The 22,256-nt window shown below is 53.2% G+C and overlaps 1 protein-coding gene across 1 annotated transcript in view; it reads left to right on the plus strand.

Moving 5' to 3' along the window:
- Positions 1-21,964, plus strand: part of LOC309675613 (acrosin-like) — a gene marked incomplete at both ends in the record, with an annotated part of 59,748 nt that extends 37,784 nt beyond the window's left edge. Inside the window, 3 exons of the mRNA XM_082487940.1 lie at positions 20,522-20,719; positions 20,986-21,131; positions 21,605-21,964. Of these exons, the coding sequence (XP_082344066.1) occupies positions 20,522-20,719; positions 20,986-21,131; positions 21,605-21,964 (704 nt within the window). The remainder of the gene's footprint in view (positions 1-20,521; positions 20,720-20,985; positions 21,132-21,604) is intronic.
- Positions 21,965-22,256: the final 292 nt, after the last annotated feature.

Consider the following 22,256-nt stretch of genomic DNA (forward strand, 5'->3'; position numbering starts at 1 on the left):
CCGTGGCTGTGCAGAGAGAACTTGGGGGCAGCTGCAAAACAGCTCAGCCCGGGCTTATCTCAAGATGGCACAGAACAACCAAAACCAAATGGCCCTTAACAAACAAAATGCCCCGAGTCCCATCCCACCACTCTTCCCGTGATGTTGAGCGCCGGACATCACAAATTGGCAACAGAGACTTCGCTATGGCACCACCAGAGGGAAATATCCCAGACAGTGTAATCCACTCGGGCATAATCCTGCACCCTCACCGAGTCAGGAAATATAAACCGCAGGGTCTGGGGAGACAAATGGGGAATCCTCCAAGGATACAGCTGGCCCCTCGGAGATCTGTCCCCCCCATCCAGGACGCTGTACAGGGTAACTTCCCAGGGATGGAGCGACCTCACCTGAGAGAGAGAGGGTAAGTGGCTAAGAAACATCCGTACGGTATAGGGCATGCGATTGAGTTTGTGACTGGTGCACTCTTCTAAGGTATTAATATCTAGCGCCCTTGTGGTTTGTGTTGCTACTTGTCGGGGGCATTTGTAGCTCGCAATAGTGGATCCCGCTAATTGCTTTTAAACCGCAATAGTGTAATCGCCATCGCACACACAGAACTTGCAATAGTGATGTATTGGACCTGTAAGTGAAGTCTAAAGAAATTGTTAATTTGAACCTCTCAGTGAAGCCCTTTTTCCCGTTTCGTCACACTCCCCGAGCCACTGGGTAAAGCGACACCTGGCAAAAAAACCACCACCACCCCAAAAAAAAACGCACACCACATCCCCCACTCCCCACCCACCACTTCTCCCCCCATCACAGCCATGGGGCAAACTCCCACCACCACCACCCCCCAATCTCAGCTTGGCCATGACCCCCCCGAGACACTGGAAAGAAAGCAACGGAGAGTAAGCTCAGGCTCGTGTGAGCTGGAGAGATTTCTCTGTTTTTTGACGTTGTTGTCGTTGGGTGGGTTTTGGTTGGTTTTTTTCACAGAACACTTTGCAGTGTGGTGTCACAGCCCCCGGGGCCGGCACTGGCACCGCCACCTCACCCCCTGGCTCTCGTCCCTCCTCTTGCCTGATGGCTTTCACAACTTTCCTTGCTTGGTTTGGTTGGTTTTTTTTTTCCTTTCTACCTTTCTTTTTTTTATATTTGCGGGTTTTGTTTCTTTTTTTTCTTCTTTCCCCCCTTTTTTCTTCTGCCCACCTGTTTTTCTTTTGTTGTTTTTTTTTTTTTTTCTTTTTCTCTTTTTAAACATCTCTCAAGCTTTCTCCGAAGGAACGGCCCCTGGCTCTCAGCCAGCAGAAGGAGACTATGGAAGAGCTCTGGCCCCCGTGGGATTGCTTTCCTTCTCCCGCCTCGCACTCAGTAGAGAGCGTGTTTTCCAACTCATTTTTTTTTTTTAATTAAGAAAATAAACAAAAATAATGCTCCAGCTATCAGTTTTACAAGGCATAGAAAATCTCTAAAAGGGAAACAGAAGCGCAATGTGCTGAGGTATGAGAATCTGAGGTAGTTTTTGTGTGTGGATGTGTGTGTGTCATCTGGGGTTGGGGGTTGTGTGTGTTTTATTTTTGAAATTAAAAAAAAAAAATTTGCTAGTGAATTTTTTTTTTTTCCCCCAGCCCTGGGCTGACATCCGCTTGGAAATGTGGCTTTCCCCCCCTGCCCCTCTTTCCCCCCTTCTCTCCTTGCAACCGGGATCTTTCCCTAAAGCGTTTACGGCTGAGCACGGCCTTTCCTTTAACCTCTAGAAAAGCCGGCTTGTGCTAAAAAACAGACATCCTTCTCCCACCCCCACCCCCTCTGAAATGAAATAAATAAAATCCTTACAAAAATTAAAAATTGACGTTAGTTTCATTAATGTTATATTAATTCTAAAAACTGATGAGCCGCTGCGCTGTGCACCACTGCCCAACTTCCCCCCCCCAACGCTGGGCGAGCTCCTCTGGCCATGCCTGGGATGAAAAGCTGGTGGCTTTTAGGAAATAAAAAATAAAAAAAAATAAAAAAAATAATAATAAAACTCTCTTTCTCTCTCTCTCTCTGCCTATGTTAGTCCAACTACATGGATAGTGTCGGGAGGCGAGGGAGGAGGAAGGGGGAGGCTGTGGGATGGAGAGAGCCCTCCCCGTCCCCCTCGGCTGTGCATCCTCGCAGCGCCGCGGGGAATGGGGGGCTGTGTGTTTGGGGGGGGCTTTGGTTTGCTCCCCTGACCTGCTGGGGGTGGGGGAGAAGGGTTTGGGAGGGGGGGGGTGGGATATCCGGCAGTGGGGTTACATTCATCAGGCGGTGCTGGGCGGCACGGCGGGAGCCTCCCTTGCTGTGCTGCGAGGCCGGGGCTCCCGGAGCGTGTTTCTGCTCCTGCTGCTTCACCTGCTGGAGCATTTCCCTCATCTTGCGCTGTGCAGTCTTGGGGAGGAGAGGGGAAAAGCAAGAGGTGGGGGTCAGGGCACCGCTTCTCCCCCCCGCCACCCCCCACCCCCGAGCCCCCACCGAGCATCTTGCTGCTCCCAACTTGTCACTCTGGGAGTGACATAATTAATTCTGGAGGCGGGTTTGGGTGTTGTTTTTTTGTTTGTTTGTTTTTTTTAACTTGTGCTTCCTCCATCGCTCCTTGAAAGCACCTGAATTTTTCTGGGGGGCTGCGATCCTGCTCGAGTGGACAGGAGACAAGGTTATGGAAGATGCACCCAGGTGGGATGCGCGTGGCTTTGCCCGCACCGAGGAGTCCATTCACACCCTGGGTGCTGCTCTGCACAGCATTCAAAACACCCATTTTTAGATCAATCGAGCCAATCTTCAATTTCAGTTCTCGCACAGCCAGGGGAGCTACCGAAACACCTTCAGTGCCTCTTGGGGGCACAGGGACCTCCCAAAAGAAGAGTGGCAGGACGCTCGGGTGCTGCTGGGTTCAGCCACCCCGCGCCTTTCCTCGGTGGATGAAAGCGGCCGGGGAGGATCGGGTAAAGCCGCGGCCAAACTGTACCTGACTGGCAAAGAAATGCCCAATGATTTTAACGATGACCTCCTCGTTCTTGTCCGGGGTTTGGTCTCGTGGCACAAGGACTTCCGCGCTGGATAAGTTTTACAGTTTGTTCACCTGGGGCGAACCACAAGAGGCTTCTGTTGTGGAAGAGCCAAAATCCTCCACTGCCACAGTCACGACGGCACCAGGCACCCTGTGTGTCTCCCCCTTCCTTGGGACCAACGAGAACCACCACCAGAACATGGGGGCTGAGGGTCAAGACATCGCTGAGACCACTGAGCACCCGGGATTTGTCCCCATGGGGTGGGCAGGGGTGATGGGTGATGCCCAACTTTGCATCCCCGGGGCACCACCCCCCACCGTTTTGCCACCTTTGCCTGTCACGTGGCCGGCGGCGAAGGAAGGCACCTTGATGTGGACTTCAAGCTTCACTTCTTTCAGGTTAAAGAAGTTATCCTCTTTCAGCTTCCCAAATATTCACCCCTGGGCCTGGGGAGCAGATGGACGGGAAGGAAAACCATCAGGCAGCGCCCGCTGTGCCCCTCCATCCCCAAAGCTGATGATGTCCCCACGTCCAGCAGCATCAAAACCACTGTACCGAGCAAAGAGCTCCCCCGGTGCTGAGGGAGGCCAAGCCAGGCTGGCAGCACAGTGGTGACCACAGGGATGCTCTCGACTTGGCCCTTACTGTCCCCCCCACCCACAGCCCCCACCCAGCACACCTTGAACTGAGCCTCGGGTGTCCCCATGATGATGACCATCCACTCGCTGGCCTCGGGACCTTCTGACGGGGCGATCTGGGGAGGGATGGGGGAGAGGGAGCATGAGCGCGGCCCCCACTTCGGCAAGACCTTCCCTCGGTGGGATGTACCCCCCCAGCGCAGGACAACCCCACCATGCAGGAGCCCGAGCCGGGGTGATAACCGGGGTGCTGCAGGCCTGGCCTTCTACTAACGACAGGCTGGAGAGGTGGGCACATGCCAACCTCATGAAGTTCAATGAGGCCCAGTGCAACGTCCTGCACCTGGGTTGGGGCAATTCCCAGCACAAATCCAGGCTGGGCGGAGAATGGATGGAGAGCAGCCCTGAGGAGAAGGACCTGGGGGTGCTGACTGATGAGAAGCTCAACATGAGATGGCAATGCATGATCACAGCCCAGAAAACCACACATATCCCAGCCTGCATCAGAAGTGTGGCCAGCAGGGCGAAGGATGTGGTTCTGTCACTCTGCTTTGCTCTGGTGATACACCACCTGGAGTACTGCATCCAGCTCTGGAGCCCCCAACATAGGAAAGACATGGACCTGCTGGAGCAGGGCCAGAGGAGGCCATAGAGATGCTGTGAGGGCTGGAGCCCCTCTGCTGGGAGGACAGGCTGAGAGTTGGGGTTGTTCAGCCTGGAGCAGGCGCCGGCCAGGTGGCTCCGTACAGACCTGAGAGGTACGCCAAGGAGCTCTATGGTGGGAGAGAAAATGAGAGTCAGTGATGGCCCCAGCGTGCCAGACCTTTCCCCGCCACCCCCAGCCCGATGCAGAGCAGCATGCCACCACTGTGAGCCCGGCAGGGACACGGGGACAACCCTTCAAGCCCTGAAACCCTGGGGTGATGTGCAGCCCCATCCCAGCGCGATGGGGCTGGGAGGCGGATGGGGGGTCCCAGTTACTCCCAGTCCCTCCCCACTGCCACGTTTCCACCCATGTCTTGCCTTTGTAGGGGAAAACCAGGACACAACCCTCTCCCGCTCTGCGTTCCAGCAAGTGCAACCAGATGCTACCTGCAAACCACCATTTCTCATGTGGAGAAGGAGCAGACCCAGCTCCCCTGCCCATGCTGGATGCCGCTCTCGCTCCCAGCCCTCTAGTTAAACCTGCTGCGCCGAGGTTGTGCTCCCTCTCACATTGAGCCCATGCTCCCCGTGTCCACCCTCTGCTTCTGGCCACGGGCTGCTCCATGGCTCCTACACCAACATGTCCTCTCCTGCCCAGCCACTCCTCAAGGCCAGCGTGGACACTGCACCTCCTCACTTCCCTCCCTTCACCAGGAGCCTCATTCCTTCTCCTCCATCCTTGCCAGGTCTCTACAGCTCCACAGTTGAAGCTACAGCCACCGGCCCCAGGTCCTGCTGAGGATGCAGTCAGAAATGACCACTCCATGGTGTGAAACGTAAAGTACTTGGGTGGAAGGAGCAGAGGCCTCACCAGGGTGGCTTCAAAAAGGTCCCACAAAGCTTTGGGGTGAAGGAGGTCCCACCAAACGCTGCCCTTTGGGACACCTGCCCAGCTCTTCTCCAGCACGCCAACAAACGCTCAACCAGACGGTTCCCCAAGGCCGTGCTTGCTTGGGCCGTCGCCGTGGGCAGAGCATCCTCCCACACAGCCAGACCAACCGACCCTTCTCAGTGCCCTCCGGGGCCACCGCGCACATCACACTCACGCACCGCTCTGCACCACCAGCCTGGCACTCACCCTTCTCCTCCGACGGCTCTGCTGCTGGCGTTGCCAGGAGAAGAAAACAGCACAAGTAAATGAACCCGCGCGAAAGCAGAAGTTAAAGAGGTCCGGCCAGTAAGGATAAAACAATATCCTGTATCTTATGAGGGGAGGAAAGGTCTAAAACCAGTAATCGATTCATTGTTGAAGGATGGATTGTTGGAACCCTGGATGTCACCTTACAATAGTCCAATTCTACCGGTCAGGATGGCTGAGGGGAGATAGAGATTAGTCGCAGACCTACGAGAAGTCAATAAACGAGTACAGACTCGGCAGCCTGTGGTTTCGAACCCATATACCCTCCTGAGTAAAATATCGCATAATCATAAATGGTTTAGTGTAATAGACCTTAAAGATGCCTTTTGGGCCTGTCCATTAGCAGAGGAGAGTAGAAACTTATTTGCCTTTGAATGGGAAGATCCGGACACCAGGAGGAAGCAGCAACTCCGCTGGACCTCCCTGCCTCAAGGGTTCACAGAATCCCCAAATCTATTTGGACAGACGCTAGAGAAAATTTTAGGGGATTTCCAGGCAGAACCCACAGTACGAATCTTGCAGTATGTAAATGATCTGTTGGTATTGGGAGAGAGGGAGCAAAAAGTCAGAAAGAGACATCGATATGTTTGCTGAATAGTTTTTTTTGGAGAACAAGAGTTAAGAGTCTCAACAACACAACTGCAGTTTGTACAAAAAGAAGTAAAGTATTTAAGGCATCTAATTAACAAAAGAAAAAGAAAAATCAATCCAGAACGAATTACAGCATTAAGTGTCCCAAGAATGAAATGAGAAATAAAGAATATTTTAAGGTTACTAGAGTACTGTAAATTATGGGTTAAAGGATACACTCATTAAAATTTCTGTATGACAAACTTGTAAAAGACAGTCCAATACAGCAGAGAGAAGACAAACAAGAGCAATTTAAAGAATTGAAGCAGAAGTTAATAGAAGCCCCGGGTTTAGCACTCCCCTCCCTAAGAAAAAAAAAAAAAAGAATTTCACCTTCTTCTAAACACGGAAGAAGGGATAGCGCATGGAGTTGTAATGCAGGAACGGGGCGGAGAAAGGAAACCGGTGGCATACTTATCCAAAATTAATGGACCTGGTATGTTGGGGGTGGCCCACATGCATACAGGCAGTAGTGGCCACAGCAATATTAGTAGAAAAAAGCCAAAAATTAACCTCTAGAAGAACCCTAATCATACATACCCCCCCACACACTGTAAGAACTATCTTATCTCAAAAGTCTGGCCAGTGGTTAATAGATTCCAGAACTTTGAAGTACGAAACCATTTTAATAGAAAAGAATGATTTGACCCTCATAGTAGATGGAAACCTGAATCCTTCACAATTCCTGTAGGGACAGGCAAGTGGGGAGCCGCATCATGATTGATTAGATTTTATAAATTACCAAACCAGGGTAAGAGAAGAGCTAATAAACACACCAATGCCCTATGTAAAAAAAAAAAAAAAAAAACAAAAAACGAAACCCAAAGAACTATCCGGGAGGGGGAGGGGGAGGGGGAGGGGAAGGGGAAGGGGAAGGGCGGGGCAGGGAAGGGGAAGGGAAGGGAGGCGCCATTTTGAATGGGAGGAGAGGGAAGGGGGGGCGAGAGATAAGGGGGGGCGAGAGAGGAAGAGAGGATGGTGGGGGGTGTGGGAGCGACTGTGTGAGGGGGGAGTGAGGGGAATGGGTGTTTGTGAGGGGGGAATGGATTTTCGTGAGTGGGAGAGGCGAAGGAGGGATGCGAGGGCAGGGATGGTTTCGAACTCACAGTGCCCGGTGCGTAGGGAAGCGGTGGGGTGGGAACCGGTGGGAACCGGTGGGACGGGCCCCGCCCCGCCCCGCCCCGCCCCGCCCCGTCGTTCTCCTCGGCGCGGCCCCGCCCCTCTCGCCCGCTTTCGCCGCGGCGACGCTGGGGGGCGTGGCCCGGGTTTGCCCTTCGGCGCATGCGCGGGTGTGCGGACGCGAAGGGGAGCACTTCCGGTGTGCATCGGCGGTCGGGAGCTGCGACGGCCGGTACCGGGGGAGACGTGCGGACCGGGACGGAGGAGAGCGGGAGCGGCACCGGGAGAGGGAGACTGGGTAGGCAGGCAGGCGGGGCGGCGGCAGGAGCTGTGGTGCGGAGGTGTCCAGGGCCAGTTCGGGGGGTTTGTGAGGTGGCGGGACCGGGCTGGGGGGCGCGGGGCGCGGTCTGGGCCTGTTTGGGGGGGGGCAGAGCCGAGTGGGGGGTCCACGGGGAGGACAGGGCCGATTCACCCCCCCGTCCCCCTCGTCCCCCGCTGCCGCCCCCTCACCCCCCGCTTGCTCCCCGCAGGTGGCGGCAGCCCCGGCTGCAGCGCAGGGTGCCCGGGGCCGGCCTGGCCGGGCGCTTGGCTCCGCTCTGGGCTCCGTTCTCAGCCCCCCCCCGGCAGGTCAGCCCGGCCGTGCCCCCTTCGCCCGCCTCCAGCCCACGGCCGAGTCCCCCCAGGTACCCCCGAGATGGGTCGGGGGGTGTCAGCGCCGGGCCCCCTGAAGCGGGGGTGGGTGGTGGGCACGGGCATTGCTGGGAGCCCGTGGGCAGCCCTGGGACCCCCTTAAAGCCCACGGAGAGCCCCGGGGCCCCCTTGTCTCCCCTGGAGCCGACGGGGAGCCGTAGCTGTGGAGTCAGCTTAAGGAGCCTGCCCTAAGGAATGCTGCTTTTTGGAGCGTTGGGGGAGGGGGATGGTTGGCGGTGTGGGGAGTGGAGGTGTGTGGGAGGAGTCCCGTGTCTTGAGGGAGGTTTGGGGGTGTTGGGCAGATTTGGGGGAGTGGGGGAGGGGTCCCCTCCTTTGGAGCTCCCTGGTTCTTTTCTTCCAAACTGTGGGAGGCAGCGGGCGAAGGGGGAAGGCAATAGAGTGAGTTGCTGTATTTCAGTCCTTGGTTGAGAGTCAGCGACTCTGCTCCCTTGCTGCTCAGCAGACTATTGGCTCCGTGGGGCTGTTTCTCCAGGCAGGCTACGACTACAGAAACAGCCCCCCTTCCTCGGAAGAGTTGTCAGCGGTGACGTCTCCTGGGAACGTACTGCCTGACGTTGGATAGACCTGGCACCACGCAGCAGCTCAGAGCTCCACAGCATATGCTTCCACACTCAGTCTCGTCCCCTGCGTGGGAAACCATTCTTTCTCGGTCCCTGCTGGCAGCTCCTGTGGAGGCTCCTGGCCCAGGACCGGCCCCGGTTTCCCCACTGCTCCACTAGCAGCCATGGGAGAGCGGGGTTGTCCTGAGTGTGTGAGCAACACTAGCTCTGTTGCTGCACTGGGTCAGGCCTCCAGGATGTCGCAGAGGGAGCTCTGAGAAGAGAAGCTGCTCCTCAACAGGCTGCTGCAGTCCTCTGAGTTGGCCAGCGAGCACAGGCTGCAGGGTGCAGCCGCACAACCCTGGGGTGCCCGCCGTGGGAAATGTTAAAGAAATAAAATGTTGGTCTCTATCCCTGGTGCTGTGGTTCCTCCTCCCATCCCGCGGCTGGGGCTGTGCCCCCCTCAGTGCCCGACCCAGTGGGACAGGCTGGCACTGCGGGCACCCACCAACCTGGGGGGGTGGTGTGTCGGGGGAGCTGGGTGGGCTGGAGAAAGGGAGGAAGCACCTCTTGCAACCAGCTCGGCCCTCTCCAGCCACAAAAGCCTCCCCAGAGGCACCAGAGGGGACCCCCAGATCCTTGAAGGGCTGCCCCAGACTCCCTCCGACCTGCAGGAGTCCCTCCCAGGACCCCTTACGGACACCCCAGTGGCGTCCCAAATCTGGGTTCTTTACCTGCTGGGCAAGCCAGTAACACACTGTGTGGGAGCAGCCAGCCAAGCCGGTTTCAGAGCACCAGAGGTGAGGGGCAGGGAGCTGCCATCCCACTCAGCTCCATCTCCGCCGTGCCGTGGCTGTGCAGAGAGAACTTAGGGGCAGCTGCAAAACAGCTCAGCCCGGGCTTATCTCCAGATGGCACAGAACAACCAAAACCAAATGGCCCTTAACAAACAAAATGCCCCGAGTCCCATCCCACCACTCTTCCCGTGACGTTGAGCGCCGGACATCACAAATTGGCAACAGAGACTTCGCTATGGCACCACCAGAGGGAAATATCCCAGACAGTGTAATCCACTCGGGCATAATCCTGCACCCTCACCGAGTCAGGAAATATAAACCGCAGGGTCTGGGGAGACAAATGGGGAATCCTCCAAGGATACAGCTGGCCCCTCGGAGATCTGTCCCCCCCATCCAGGACGCTGTACAGGGTAACTTCCCAGGGATGGAGCGACCTCACCTGAGAGAGAGAGGGTAAGTGACTAAAAAACATCCGTAGGGTATAGGGCATGCGATTGAGTTTGTGACTGGTGCACTCTTCTAAGGCATTAATATCTAGCGCCCTTGTGGTTTGCGTTGCTACTTGTCAGGGGCATTTGTAGCTCGCAATAGTGGATCCCGCTAATTGCTTTTAAACTGCAATAGTGTAATCGCCATTGCACACACAGAACTTGCAATAGTGACATATTGGACCCGTGAGCGAAGTCCAAATAAATTGTTAATTTGAACCTCTCAGTGAAGCCCTTTTTCCCGTTTCGTCACACTCCCCGAGCCACTGGGTAAAGCGACACCTGGCAAAAAAACCACCACCACCCCAAAAAAAACCCCACACCACATCCCCCACTCCCCACCCACCCCTTCTCCCCCCATCACAGCCATGGGGCAAACTCCCACCCCCCCCCCCCAATCTCAGGTTGGCCGTGACCCCCCCGAGACACACACGAAAGCAACGGAGAGCAAGCTCAGGCTCTTGTGAGCTGGAGAGATTTTTCTTTGTTTTTTGATGTTGTCGTTGGGTGGGGTTTGGTTGGTTTTTTCACAGAACACTTTGCACTGTGGTGTCACAGCCCCCGGGGCCGGCGCTGGCACCGCCAGCTCACCCCTGGCTCTCGACTCTCCTCTTGCCCGATGGCTTTCACCACTTGCCTTGCTTGGTTTGGTTGTTTGTTTTTTCCTTTCTACCTTTCTTTTTTTTTTTATATTTGGGGGTTTTGTTTCCTTTTCCTTTTTTTTTCTCTTCCCCCCCCCTTTTTTCCTTTTCCCTTTTTTTCCATTTCCCCCTTTTTTCTTCCCCCCCTTTTATCTCTTTTTCTCTTTGTTCTTCTTTCCCCTCTTTTTTTTTCTCCCCCCATTTTTTTCTTTTGTTTTTTTTTCTTTTTCTCTTTTAAAACATTTCTCAAGCTTTCTCCGAAGTAACGGCCCCTGGCTCTCAGCCAGCGGAAGGAGACTATGGAAGAGCTCTGGCACCCATGGGATTGCTTTCCTTCTTCCGCCTCGCACTCAGTAAGAGTGTGTTTTCCAACTCATTTTTTTTTTTATTAAGAAAATAAACAAAAATAATGCTCCAGCTATCAGTTTTACAAGTCACACAAAATCTCTAAAAGGAACAGAAGCGCAATGTGCTGAGGTATGAAACCCTGAGGTAGTTTTTGTGTGTGGATGTGTGTGTGTCATTTGGGGTTGGGGGTTGTGTGTGTTTTATTTCTGAAATTAAAAAAAAAATAATAATTTTGCTAGTGTTTTGTTTTTTTTTTTTTCCCCCAGCCCTGGGCTGACATCCGCTTGGAAATGTGGCTTTCCCCCGCTGCCCCTCTTTCCCCCTTCTCTCCTTGCAACCGGGATCTTTCCCTAAAGCGTTTACGGCTGAGCACGGCCTTTCCTTTAACCTCTAGAAAAGCCGGCTTGTGCTAAAAAACAGACATCCTTCTCCCGCCCCCACCCCCTTTGAAATGAAATAAATAAATAAATAAATAAAATCCTTACAAAACTTAAAAATCGCCGTTAGTTTTGTTATCGTTAATTCTAAAAACTGATGAGCCACTGCGCTGTGTGCCGCAGCCCAACCTCCCCCCCTCAATGCTGGGCGAGCTCCTCTGGCCGTGCCTGGGGTGAAAAACCGGTGGCTTTTAGGAAATAAAAAATAAAAAATTAAAAAAAAAAAAATAATAAAACCTCTCTTTCTCTCTCTCTCTGCCTCTGTTAGTCCAACTAAAGGGATAGGGTCGGGAGGCGAGGGAGGTGGAAGGGGGAGGCTGTGGGATGGAGAGAGCCCTCCCCGTACCCCTCGGCTGTGCATCCTCGCAGCGCTGTGGGGAATGGGGGGGGTGGGGTGTGTTTGGGGGGGTCTTTGGTTTGCACAGGGTGGCCGTGGTGGGGGCTCAGCCCCATCCTTACAGTGCTGGGGCGCACGGGGCTACCAGGCGCAGAGTCCCTCCCCCAGTGAGGTGCTTTGGTGCGTTGAGGTGTTAGATGGGGTGACACAGCCCCTGCCCGCCCCGGGAGGGGGGACACCACCTCTCCGGTGGCACTGGATGGGTGGGAGGGAGGGAGGGAGGGAGCAGAGCTGTGGGAGCCATGGAGAAAGGCGTGGGGGTGTCCCTCATCGTGGCAGCCCCCAGCAGCCCTACCGCGCCACCCGGCCACCCCAAGGGACACCCAAGCCCCATCTTGGTCCTCTCCCCGTTGGGTGACGCCCTTCCACCCACCCCGGAGGTGCGCTCCTCTCCTGCGGGGGGGATGCCCAGCACTCGCCTGGCTAGAGAAGCACCGGGGGGGTGCTTAGGGGGCATCTGAGCCTCCCCATTACACAGGCCTAATTACTGTGCTGTTAATAACCATTAGTAACCACTTTGGCTCTGCTAACCAACTGCGGCGAGGCCCCCACCCCGCTTTAGCACAGGCTTCCTGATGCCAACACCTCCCACAGCCACTGGGTAAAGCGACGCCTGGCAAGAAAACACCACCACCCCAAAAAAACCCCACAGCACATCCCCCACTCCCCACCCACCCCTTCTCCCCCCATCACAGCCATGGGGCAAACTCCCACCACCACCCCCCCCCCAATCTCAGCTCGGCCGTGACCCCCCCGAGACACTGGAAAGAGAGCAGCAGAGAGCGAGCTCAGGCTCGTGTGAGCTGGAGAGATTTCTCTTTGGGTTTTGATGTTGTCGGTGGGTGGGATTTGGTTGGTTGTTTTTCACAGAACACTTTGCAGTAGAGGACGAAAACGTGGTGTCGCAGCCCCCGGGGCCGGCGCTGGCACCGCCACCTCCCCCCACGGCCCCCCCTCCCCCGGCTCCTGTCCCTCCTCCTGCCCGGCGGCTGTTCCCACTTTCCTTCCTTGGTTTGGTTTGGTTTTTCCTTTCTACCATTCTTTTTTAATATGTGGGGGTTTTCTTCTTTCTCCCTTTTGTTTTTTGTTTCCCCTCCTTTTTTCCCTTTTTCCCCTTTTCTTCTTTCTCCCTTTTTTTTTTGCCTTTTCTCCCTTTGTGAGAAACGCGCTCACTGTATTGAATTTTAATCCGGGGCAAATTCGGTGGAGCAAAGAATATTTATTACAGCGCTGGGAGTTACACAGGGGGTTTCTCCTCCTGTGCCTCATTTTTCCCTTTACAACCGCTTGTTTTTATTTCATATTCCTTATAATTATTTATGTTTCTTCTTGGAACATAGTTTGCATAATCAATGAGTTTTTGGAACGCGACCCACCCCCAAATACATAATCAATGAGTTCTGGGAATGCAACCCACCCCCAAATACATAATCAATGAGTTCTGGGAATGCAACATGCCCCCCTCCCAGGCGGCATGCTTCCTCTGGGGTCTTCCTGATAGTCCATGGAGGGAGGGCCAAAGTCTTTATCACCATGTCCTTCTTGTGGCTTCTTCATTCTTTACACTCCTGTGGTTATCTTAGCTAACTACACCACCCTTTGTTCTGCAAATTTTCGGTAGTTCCAACTGTTGCTTTCATCTGATATCCTGTCTAACACTATCCCTTTCCCAAACGCACAGCGAGCACACCCATCTTAGCTGAAGCCATAGCGAGCACACATTCATTTTTAGCTGAAGCAAAATTTTTGCCAAATTACTTATTACAATTCCACCCTTTTTCTTTTTATCATCTAATTTTGCTGAAGCGTTTTACATCTATCTCGCAGGATTCTTCTATTTTAGCAAGAATTTGAGTGGCTTCTTCGAGGTTTTCTTCTTTCTTGGTTTTTCTCAAGATCATGATTTTCTGAGGAGTGGCTGCCACTTGCAGTCTTTGGACTACACTGTGAATTAATCTTATGAAACAGGGTATTTAAACAAGGCAGAAATAAGAAACTTTCAAAAGGCACACAGCAGAATCAGTCTTAATTTCTTCCACCAAGCGATTTTCAGTAATTCATTTCACCAACTGGCATTTACCATTGAATTTCCTTTTTGCACCAGCACGTGTTATTTTTTTGGATATCAGCAGTGATTTCTCATACTGCTTTTTCATTATCATCAATTTTTAAATGACAATCAGGTATGTTAAATTTTCTACACACCTCTCCTTTTACTGCTCGCAGATAGTCTAGTGCGAGCCGATTCTGGTAGAACGTTGCCCTTGTCTGAGGTTGTTGGTGGGTTAACAGTTTTAGTCCTGAAGCCGTTTTGTTAGTGATCAGCTCAACTACTGCTTGTAGTCTTATAATTGGATTCAGCATATAGGTGGGGGTTTATATCCCCAGCTACCGTCTTGGGCCCACGTGGCTGGTTTGTGTGTCCTGGTTGAATTATTCTCAAGGTGCAGGTCTTTCTTCAGTGAGGTGGTAATTCTGGGAATGCCCAGTTTCTACATATCCAGAACAACGCATCCGGTGCCTGCCAAAACTCTTTCATTGTATCTTCTACATTTTCTTAATATTGTGAGCTGTTTTTCATTCCTGAGAATGGATTCATACCCTCCTTCTTACGTTTAAAGAGACTACTTTTTGGTACCCGGGTATCGTGGTTTAGGCCAAAATCCTCTACTGGGGACCTGGCGGACCCCAGATGGGACCGACAGAATGTTTTCATTAATTAAGAAACAAAGTTACTGAACAAAATTGGTTCTGTTTTACCTCAAACCAGGACACCGGGTACAATTTTTGGTTTCGTTTTGAAACGTTAGGTACGACTTTGGTTTTTAAGGAAATCAAGTTCGGGTGAAACTTGAATCTATTTTTAAGACTTTATTTTTTTACATGGTGTCTCCCCCATTCGATCTGAAAAGTTCCCTTCCTCCCAGGTCAAAGAGACATTTCCAATTACTGTGGAACTTATCACCCACTTGTTAGGCCTCCTTTTTTTTTTTTTTTTTTTCTCATGGTGAGGGTATAATTCCATTCCAGGATTTCAATCGGACTCAAACTTGTGCCTCTCCACGGCCACTCTTCAGTCATTAAAGGTCCCCCCACAGACCCAGCAGTCAGTCACATTTAATTCTTTAGCTATGTCTGTTGCTAGATTTTAAAAACAAGTTTTGCCCAAGAGTGGGGAATCCTAACTCTTTTTGAAACTGTTTTTGCAGCTTCTTGGTATATGCTCTCGTTTTGTACTTTTAATTTTTTTCTTCTCTGTTTTGTGACCTTTGTCACGCTCTTCACTAGTTCTTCTTTCACCATATCTTGTACTCTCTCTTTGTCTGGAATATCCCAGTGACCTGCCTCAGTGAAGCAGAGCCTTTTTTTTTACCTTTTAGGACACCTTACTCTTAATCTTGTTCTACCTATTCCTAAATTCTGTCCAACCCAATATTCTTGTCTGCCGTATTTGCACACTTTTAAACTCTCAAGGGTATAATATTGGTGATTGATACGCATGTGCACAGTCATAGTATAAAAGGACTATCAACCCCAGGAGACCGTCTGAGAGCACTTCTGGCATTCGTCACCAGGTACTAGAGATACCACTAGTGATAATACCACTGGAAGTGGAGGTCCAGCATGGCTTATACTCCTACCTCTCGTGCCTATTGGGGTGCCTCCAACAGCCGAGAAATAGTTCTTCTTGGCAGCGAGTCCAGAGGCCAACCTGGTCTTGCCCTCCATCCTCTTTAGTTCAGTATCTCTGATTCTTGTGGCACAGTAGGGTTTTTTCTTCGGTCCTGGAACTCGTATTGGAGTTGATATTTTAAGGATCTATAAACATTCTGGTTGGGTCGGTCCACATTACGTAATTTTCTGTGGATTCTGCAACAATAATATCTAATTTACTTACATTTATCTATTGGGGTATACTCACATCAGATACACTAAAGATCGAAGACTTGGGAGAGGTACTGCTCCTGTCTGCCACGGGGACCTAAAATGACCTTATTACAATTATTACACTTAAACCGTATATACACGCAACAATTACAATCGCAGCAAAGTAGGGTCAAAGGGGTTGGATGCCACTCTAGTCTGAAGGCACTCTCGAGGCTTTTGCTGTCTGTTGCTCTCATGCAGCAGTACTGATTCTTACGCGCCTTCTGAAAGCTCTCCAGGGCTTTTTCCTGTCAAAGCAAAAACACCAGACTTCCTTCTCATGGTTAATTTCCGTATGCGTACTTTGAATCTGTATAGATAATGCCTTCTTTTCTCTGGAGATAATCTAAAGCTCTCTTCAGAGTGTATAGTTCACAACTCTGGGTTGACTAATTCGCTGTTAATCCTCCTTCTTCAATTACTGCTTTTTTTTTCCCCTATTGATGACAACATAACTACTTGCTCTCTTTCCATCTATACATCAGGAGGAATCGTCTATAAAAAAATTTTTGGAGATTTTTGTTGTTGTTGTTGTTTTTGTTTTATAAATATATATAGGGCATCAGTGTGTTTATTAGGTCTCCTCTTATCCTGGTTTGGTAATCTATAAAGTCTAAACAATCATGTTCCATCTCCCCACTTGTCTGTCTATACAAGAATTGTGAAGGATTCGTGTTTCCGTCTACTATGAAGGTCAAATCATTTTTTTCTATTAAAATGGTTTCGTACTTCACAATTCTGGAATCTGTTAACCACCAGCCAGACTTTTGAGATAAGATAGTTCTTACAGTGTGTGTGTGGATGTACGATTAGGGTTCTTCTGGAAGTTAATTTTTGGCTTTTTTTCTACTAATATTGCTGTGGCCACTACTGCCTGTGTGCATGTGGGCCACCCCCAACATACCGGGTCCATTAATTTTGGATAGGTATGCCACCGGTTTTCTTTCTCCGATGCATTCCTGCATTATGACTCCATGCGCTATCCATTCTTCTGCGTTTACAAAAAGGTGAAATGGTTTTTCTAGGGAGGGGAGGGCTAAAACCGGGGCTTTTATTAGCTTCTGCTTTAATTCTTTAAATTGCTCTTGTTCTTCTTCTGTCCACTTTATTGGACCTTCTTTTACAAGTTTGTCATACAAAAATTTTACTGATTGAGTGTATCCTTTAACCCATAATTTACAGTACTCTAGTAACCTTAAAATCTTCTTTATTTCTCATTTCATTCTTGGGACACTTAATGCTGTAATTCGTTCTGGATTGATTTTTCTTTTTCTTTCACTAATTAGATGCTCTTACTTTCTTTTGTACAAACTGCAGTTTTGTTGTTGAGACTCTTAATTCTTGTTCTTCAAAAAAAAAATTTCAGCAAACATATTGATGTCTCCTTCTGACTTTTTGCTCTCTCTCTCTTGATACCAAGAGATCATTTACATATTGCAAGATTCTTACTCCGGGTTCTGCCTGGAACTCCTCTAAAATTTTTTCTAGTGTCTGTTCAAATAGATTTGGGGATTTTGTGAATCCTTGAGGCAGGGAGGTCCAGCGGAGTTGCTGCTTCTTCCCAGTGTCTGGATCTTCCCGTTCAAAGGCAATTTCATAATACAAGACTTCTCAGCTGCTGAGTCTACTAAAAAGGTGTAAATTTCCTCCTGGGGGCCTAATTTTAAATTTATCAAGGGCTCACTAATTCTTTCTTCCCCCAGCAGGTAGAGCCCTTGACACCCTTATTCTTCCTGTTGACAGATTTTAAACACTCGTTGATCTCTCTTTTGCCTGGGACACTCTCTTTTAAAATGTTCTTCCTGCCCACAATGGTAGCACTTTCCGCCCTCTGGGGCTCCTGATTTCATTCACATGGGCTTTTTGAGCAGCAGCAGATGGGCTCCCTGTATCTTGTGTGCTCTCATCCCTGGCCCCGGATTCTGGGGCCCTTTATCTTTAGTCTTTGTTATTTCTTTTACAGTCACTACCATTAGTTTTGCTTTTGCCCTCTGCTTCTCCTCATCGTGCCTCACATACACTCTTTGTGCTTCTCGTAACAGCTCATTCATTCCTCTCTCATGCCAGTCTTCCATCTTTTCCATTTTTTTCCTAATACCTGGCCAGGCATGGGTGACAAAATTTATTTTTTAATAATTGCTGGCCAGCCACAGTCTCTGGATCAGTCCCAGAAAACTGCTGAATATTCCTTCAGAGCCTCTTCAACTTCCATCAGCGATTCCTCTTGAGTTCTTGGAACACAACCCACCCCCAAATACATAATCAATGAGTTCTTGGAATGCAGCCCACCCCCAAACATGCCCCCTCCCTTCCAGCGGCGCAGGCGATGTGCTGCCTCAGGGGTCTTCCTGACAGTCATTGGAGGGAGGCTCGAAGTCTTTATCACCATGTCCTTCTTGTGGCTTCTTCATTCCTTACACTCCTGTGGTTATCTTAGCTAACGACACCACCCTTTGCCCTGCAAGTTTCTGTCCTTCCAACTGTTGCTCTCGTCTGATATCCTGTCTAACACTATCCCTTTCCCAAACGCACAGCGAGCACAGACCCATCTTAGCTGAAGCCATAGAGGGCACACATTCATTTGAGGTGAAGCAAAATTCTTTTGCTAAATTACTTATTACAACAGCATCACACACTGACACACACCCCGACTGCATAAGAACACACACACTGACTACAGACCAACACACACTAACACCCCACACACGCCCCCACCACACATGGAACACCCCACGTAATGCACACAGTGCTCGTGCACGTCATGCACAGAGCGTGGAAGGCATGCACATGCAGCACGCACACACACACGCAGTGCGGGCACACACAGCCTGCCAGCATACGCACAAAATGCGCGCCCACACGGCACACGCTCGACCCAGTGAACGCATACCTGCAGTGCGCACACTCAGAGGCTCATCTACACCACACTGCACGTAAACAGTGTGCACCCACCGTGTGGGTACCGGGACACGGAGTGCACCCAGACACCGAGTGCACCCACACACAGGGCACACACGATGCGTGCACACACAGAGTGCAGCACACAAACTGACGTGCCAGCATTTCCCAGTCCCTGAAGGGCCGACGGGAGAGCTGGGGAGGGACTTTTTACAAGGGCGTGTAGTGACAGGATGAGGGGGAAGGGCTTCAAACTGGAAGAGGGGAGGTTTAGAATAGATCTTAGGAAGAAATTGTTGACTGTGAGGGTGTTGGACCCCGGCGCAGGTTGCCCAGAGAAGCTGTGGCTGCCCCATCCCGGGAAGTGTTCAAGGCCAAGTTGGACGGGGCTTGGAGCAACCTGGGCTGGTGGGAGGTGTCCCTGCCCAGGGCAGGGGGGGTTGGAACTTGATGGTGTTCAAGGTCCCTTCCAACCTAAACCATTCTGTGATTCTGTGTGTGTGCCCAGGCGTGCGCATAGGTATGGAGTGCAGCATGTGGGTGTGCTGGACTCGTCCCACTCGCACATCACCGCTTGCCTGTTGCGGCTGTAGCCAGATGGGCCCCTCAACACCCAAAACAGTGCATGCTGCCTGTAGCAGTTCTGTTCTGTTCTCTGGTGTATGTGTTTTGGGAAGGCCCTGGTGGCAAAGGGCTGCAGAGAGCGGGGTGGCAGTGAACTTCCCCAAGAGGCCGCGATGCCACACGGGGTTTTTTGCTGCCAGCTGTCAGCAGGCAGCGCTCGCAGCCAGGCGCTGCTGCCTGCCGCGGGGCCTGCACAGCCTCGTCCCGCAGGCAGAGCGTTCAGCGGGGGTCTGTCGGGGGTGTCCCATGCCGGCTTCTGCCTCTCCTCCTTCCGGGAACCCCCCATGGTGCCCCCCCTTCTGCCAAGAGGCCACCGGGCCCAGTGCCCGGAACCAGCGACTCTGTGACATCAGCCCTGGGAACAAGAGCACCGTGGGCAGCGTGAGCACTGCGGGCACTACGTCGGCTGCGGCACTGGTGGCGACAGGCCCTCGGTTCGCTTCTTGCAGGTGCCACGTGCCGCCACTGGCAGCAATGAAACTGCTCCTCGTCATCGTCCTGCTGGCCCTGTGCTGGCCTGTGCAAGGCGCGTGGGACAGCTGTGGGTAAGTGGCCCCAGGCTCTGGGGGGGAGCTTGGGCAACCCTGACGGGGTTCACTGGAGGGAGCCCGCTTGTCCCCCGTGGCCACAGCTTCCCCAACCCCGCCTGGGAGCCTCAGATCCTGGCCAGCACCCCGGCTGCTGGCACAGCTCCTCTACAGGGCTCAGGCAGAAACAGGGGCGCATGCACGCATGCCCGCCCCAGGGGGTTCCTTGGCCCTGCTGTCCGTGCAGCGCCTTGTGGGGAGGGAAGAGGGCTGACCTTCAGCCTGAACCGCAGCACGCCGTGGAGCAGGACAGTCATGAGTTTCTGGTTACAGAGGGACCTGCGGGCTCCGGCCCATGGCTTACCAGTACGGCATGTCGCGCGTGGTGGGTGGCACCGATGCCCGTCCAGGAGCCTGGCCCTGGATCGTCAGCATCCAGGACCCCTGGGAAGCAGGCACAGGGCACATCTGCGGAGGGTCCCTCATCAGCCCACAGTGGGTCCTCACGGCGGCACACTGCTTCATCGAGGCCAGGTAAGGAGGGCCAGGGAAGGGGGCTGTCCCCACCACCCTCGCGGGTGCCCTGCGCGCAGCACCGCCTGCTACTCCCATCCCCGTTCCTGCCAGTACGCCCAGTGCCTGGGCACTGCCGAGCCCAGCCCAGAGACTGCTCAGGAGAAGGCTGGGCTCGGGCCACTGCTTCCTGGCAGCCTCCAGCGCCACATGGCTCGTGCCTAAGGCATGCCAGGGCGGTGGCAGCCTGCGTGGCACTGCTCTCCTCTCTGCCTTGGGAAGCAGAAGGCAGGGAACGGCGGGGCTGCTGCAGCACGTGGCTCCGCTCCCTCTGACCCCCCTCTCCATCTGCCTTCCAGGCACATCAGCATGTGGCGCGTGGTGATCGGGGCCACCCAGTTGACTCGGCTGGGCCCCGGGACCCAAGTGCGCCACATTAAGCGGCTGCTGGTTCACGAGCACTACAGGAATATCACGCAGAGGAACGACATCGCCCTGCTGGAGCTGGACCAGCCGGTCCAGTGCAACTACTACACCCAGCTTGCCTGTGTGCCCGATGCCTCACTTAGAGTGTCAGAGCTGCACACCTGCTACATCAGCGGTTGGGGCGCCACCACTGCAAGATGTGAGTTCCCCAAAAGTGCTGGTGTCCTGAGTGCAAGCTCGGCACACTGGGGAGAGGGGTTGGGCTTCCCAAGAGCGGAGGCGAAAGCCGGAGTCAGGCTGCAGGGACGTATGCCTCCAGGGAGAATGGGCTGACCCACCGCCCAAAGCCAGACAGAGGGGAAACACGGGCACAGTGCCTTCAGGACGCAAAGCCAAGCCCTAGGGAAGGGGTTCACCCAGGCAGGGGGGGAGCTGCTGGGGCTTCATTGCTTTCTGTGCTCACAGCTGCAGGGTCAACGGATGTCCTGCAGGAGGCCAAGGTCCAGCTCATTGATGTCAACCTCTGCAACAGCAGCGGGTGGTACAGAGGGGCCATCCACAGCCACAACCTGTGTGCTGGCTATCCGCAGGGTGGCATCGACACCTGCCAGGTAGGACGTGCTGCAAGTCAAGCCCCGGCAGCACCGGCAGCCCTCTCGCAACGCCCAAACATCGCCCGGCACGTGCTTGGCCTGGCAAGTCACCCTGCCACCGCTGGGTCTCCACCGCTGCTGGGGCTCACCTCCCCTTCCCCAGCTGCAGGTCCTTGCCCAGTGCCCACCTTGTCCCAGAGCCCGGGGACGCTGCCCAGAAAGCCCATCCCGTGCTCCCGGCAGCCCATAGGTCCAGATCCCAAAGCATCCCCCTTCCACACAGCCGGGAGCACTGTGCAGAGATGAGAGAGCGCCCGACCTTACAGGCCCTCCACCCTCTCCCAGATGAGGCTCTGTAGGCTCCAGCGCCGGAGCAGCGCCGTTGTGTGCAGTGAGCAGAGCTCTGGCAGGTGCTGGGAGAGAGAAGGAGCCGGCCAGAGCGCTGACAGCAGCCACCCAACACCACCTCAACCCTCTCTCCTCCCCTGCAGGGTGACAGCGGTGGTCCTCTGGTGTGCAAAGACAACAACGCGGACTACTTCTGGCTTGTTGGGGTGACCAGCTGGGGGAGAGGCTGTGCCAGAGCCAAACGGCCCGGAGTCTACACCTCCACCCAGCACTTCTATGACTGGATCCTGGTCCAGATGGGACTGAGCCCAGCAGTAAGGGGTACTCCAACAGCACGGGCTTGGAGTCATTTTCTCACCGCCTCAACCCCTTATCAGAGGCCAAGGCCAACACCAACACCACCGGGCACGATTAGCTCCTGCCCATTTCCACTCCAGAAGCTGGTGGAATTCTTTAGTCGGCTGCAGGAGCTGCTGCAGGTCCTGTGGGGGAAAAAGGCTTGAGCAGCGTGACGAAGAGGCTCCAGAGCAGGCCGCCCTGTTCCACGACCATTTCCTTCCGGGGCAATGCCTGCTGAGCCAAAGGCAGCCTCAGTGCCAAGGCCTGCTCTGTCCTGCCCGCGCTCCTCTGAGCGCAGAAGGGCTGATGTTGACTCGGTTGTAGAAATAAAGTTCCTGATTTTCACAGCTGAGCGTGCTTGAGTCCAATTCAGTCTCCGGTGCAAGGCAAGGACTTGCATGCCCGGCGCCTGCCAATGAGGCTGCAGGCAGACAGCAGGGCACGAAGGGAAAGAGT

This window comes from Vanellus vanellus, assembly GCF_965231255.1.
Source record: "Vanellus vanellus genome assembly, chromosome: 9".
NCBI classification, from domain to species: Eukaryota; Metazoa; Chordata; class Aves; order Charadriiformes; family Charadriidae; genus Vanellus; species Vanellus vanellus.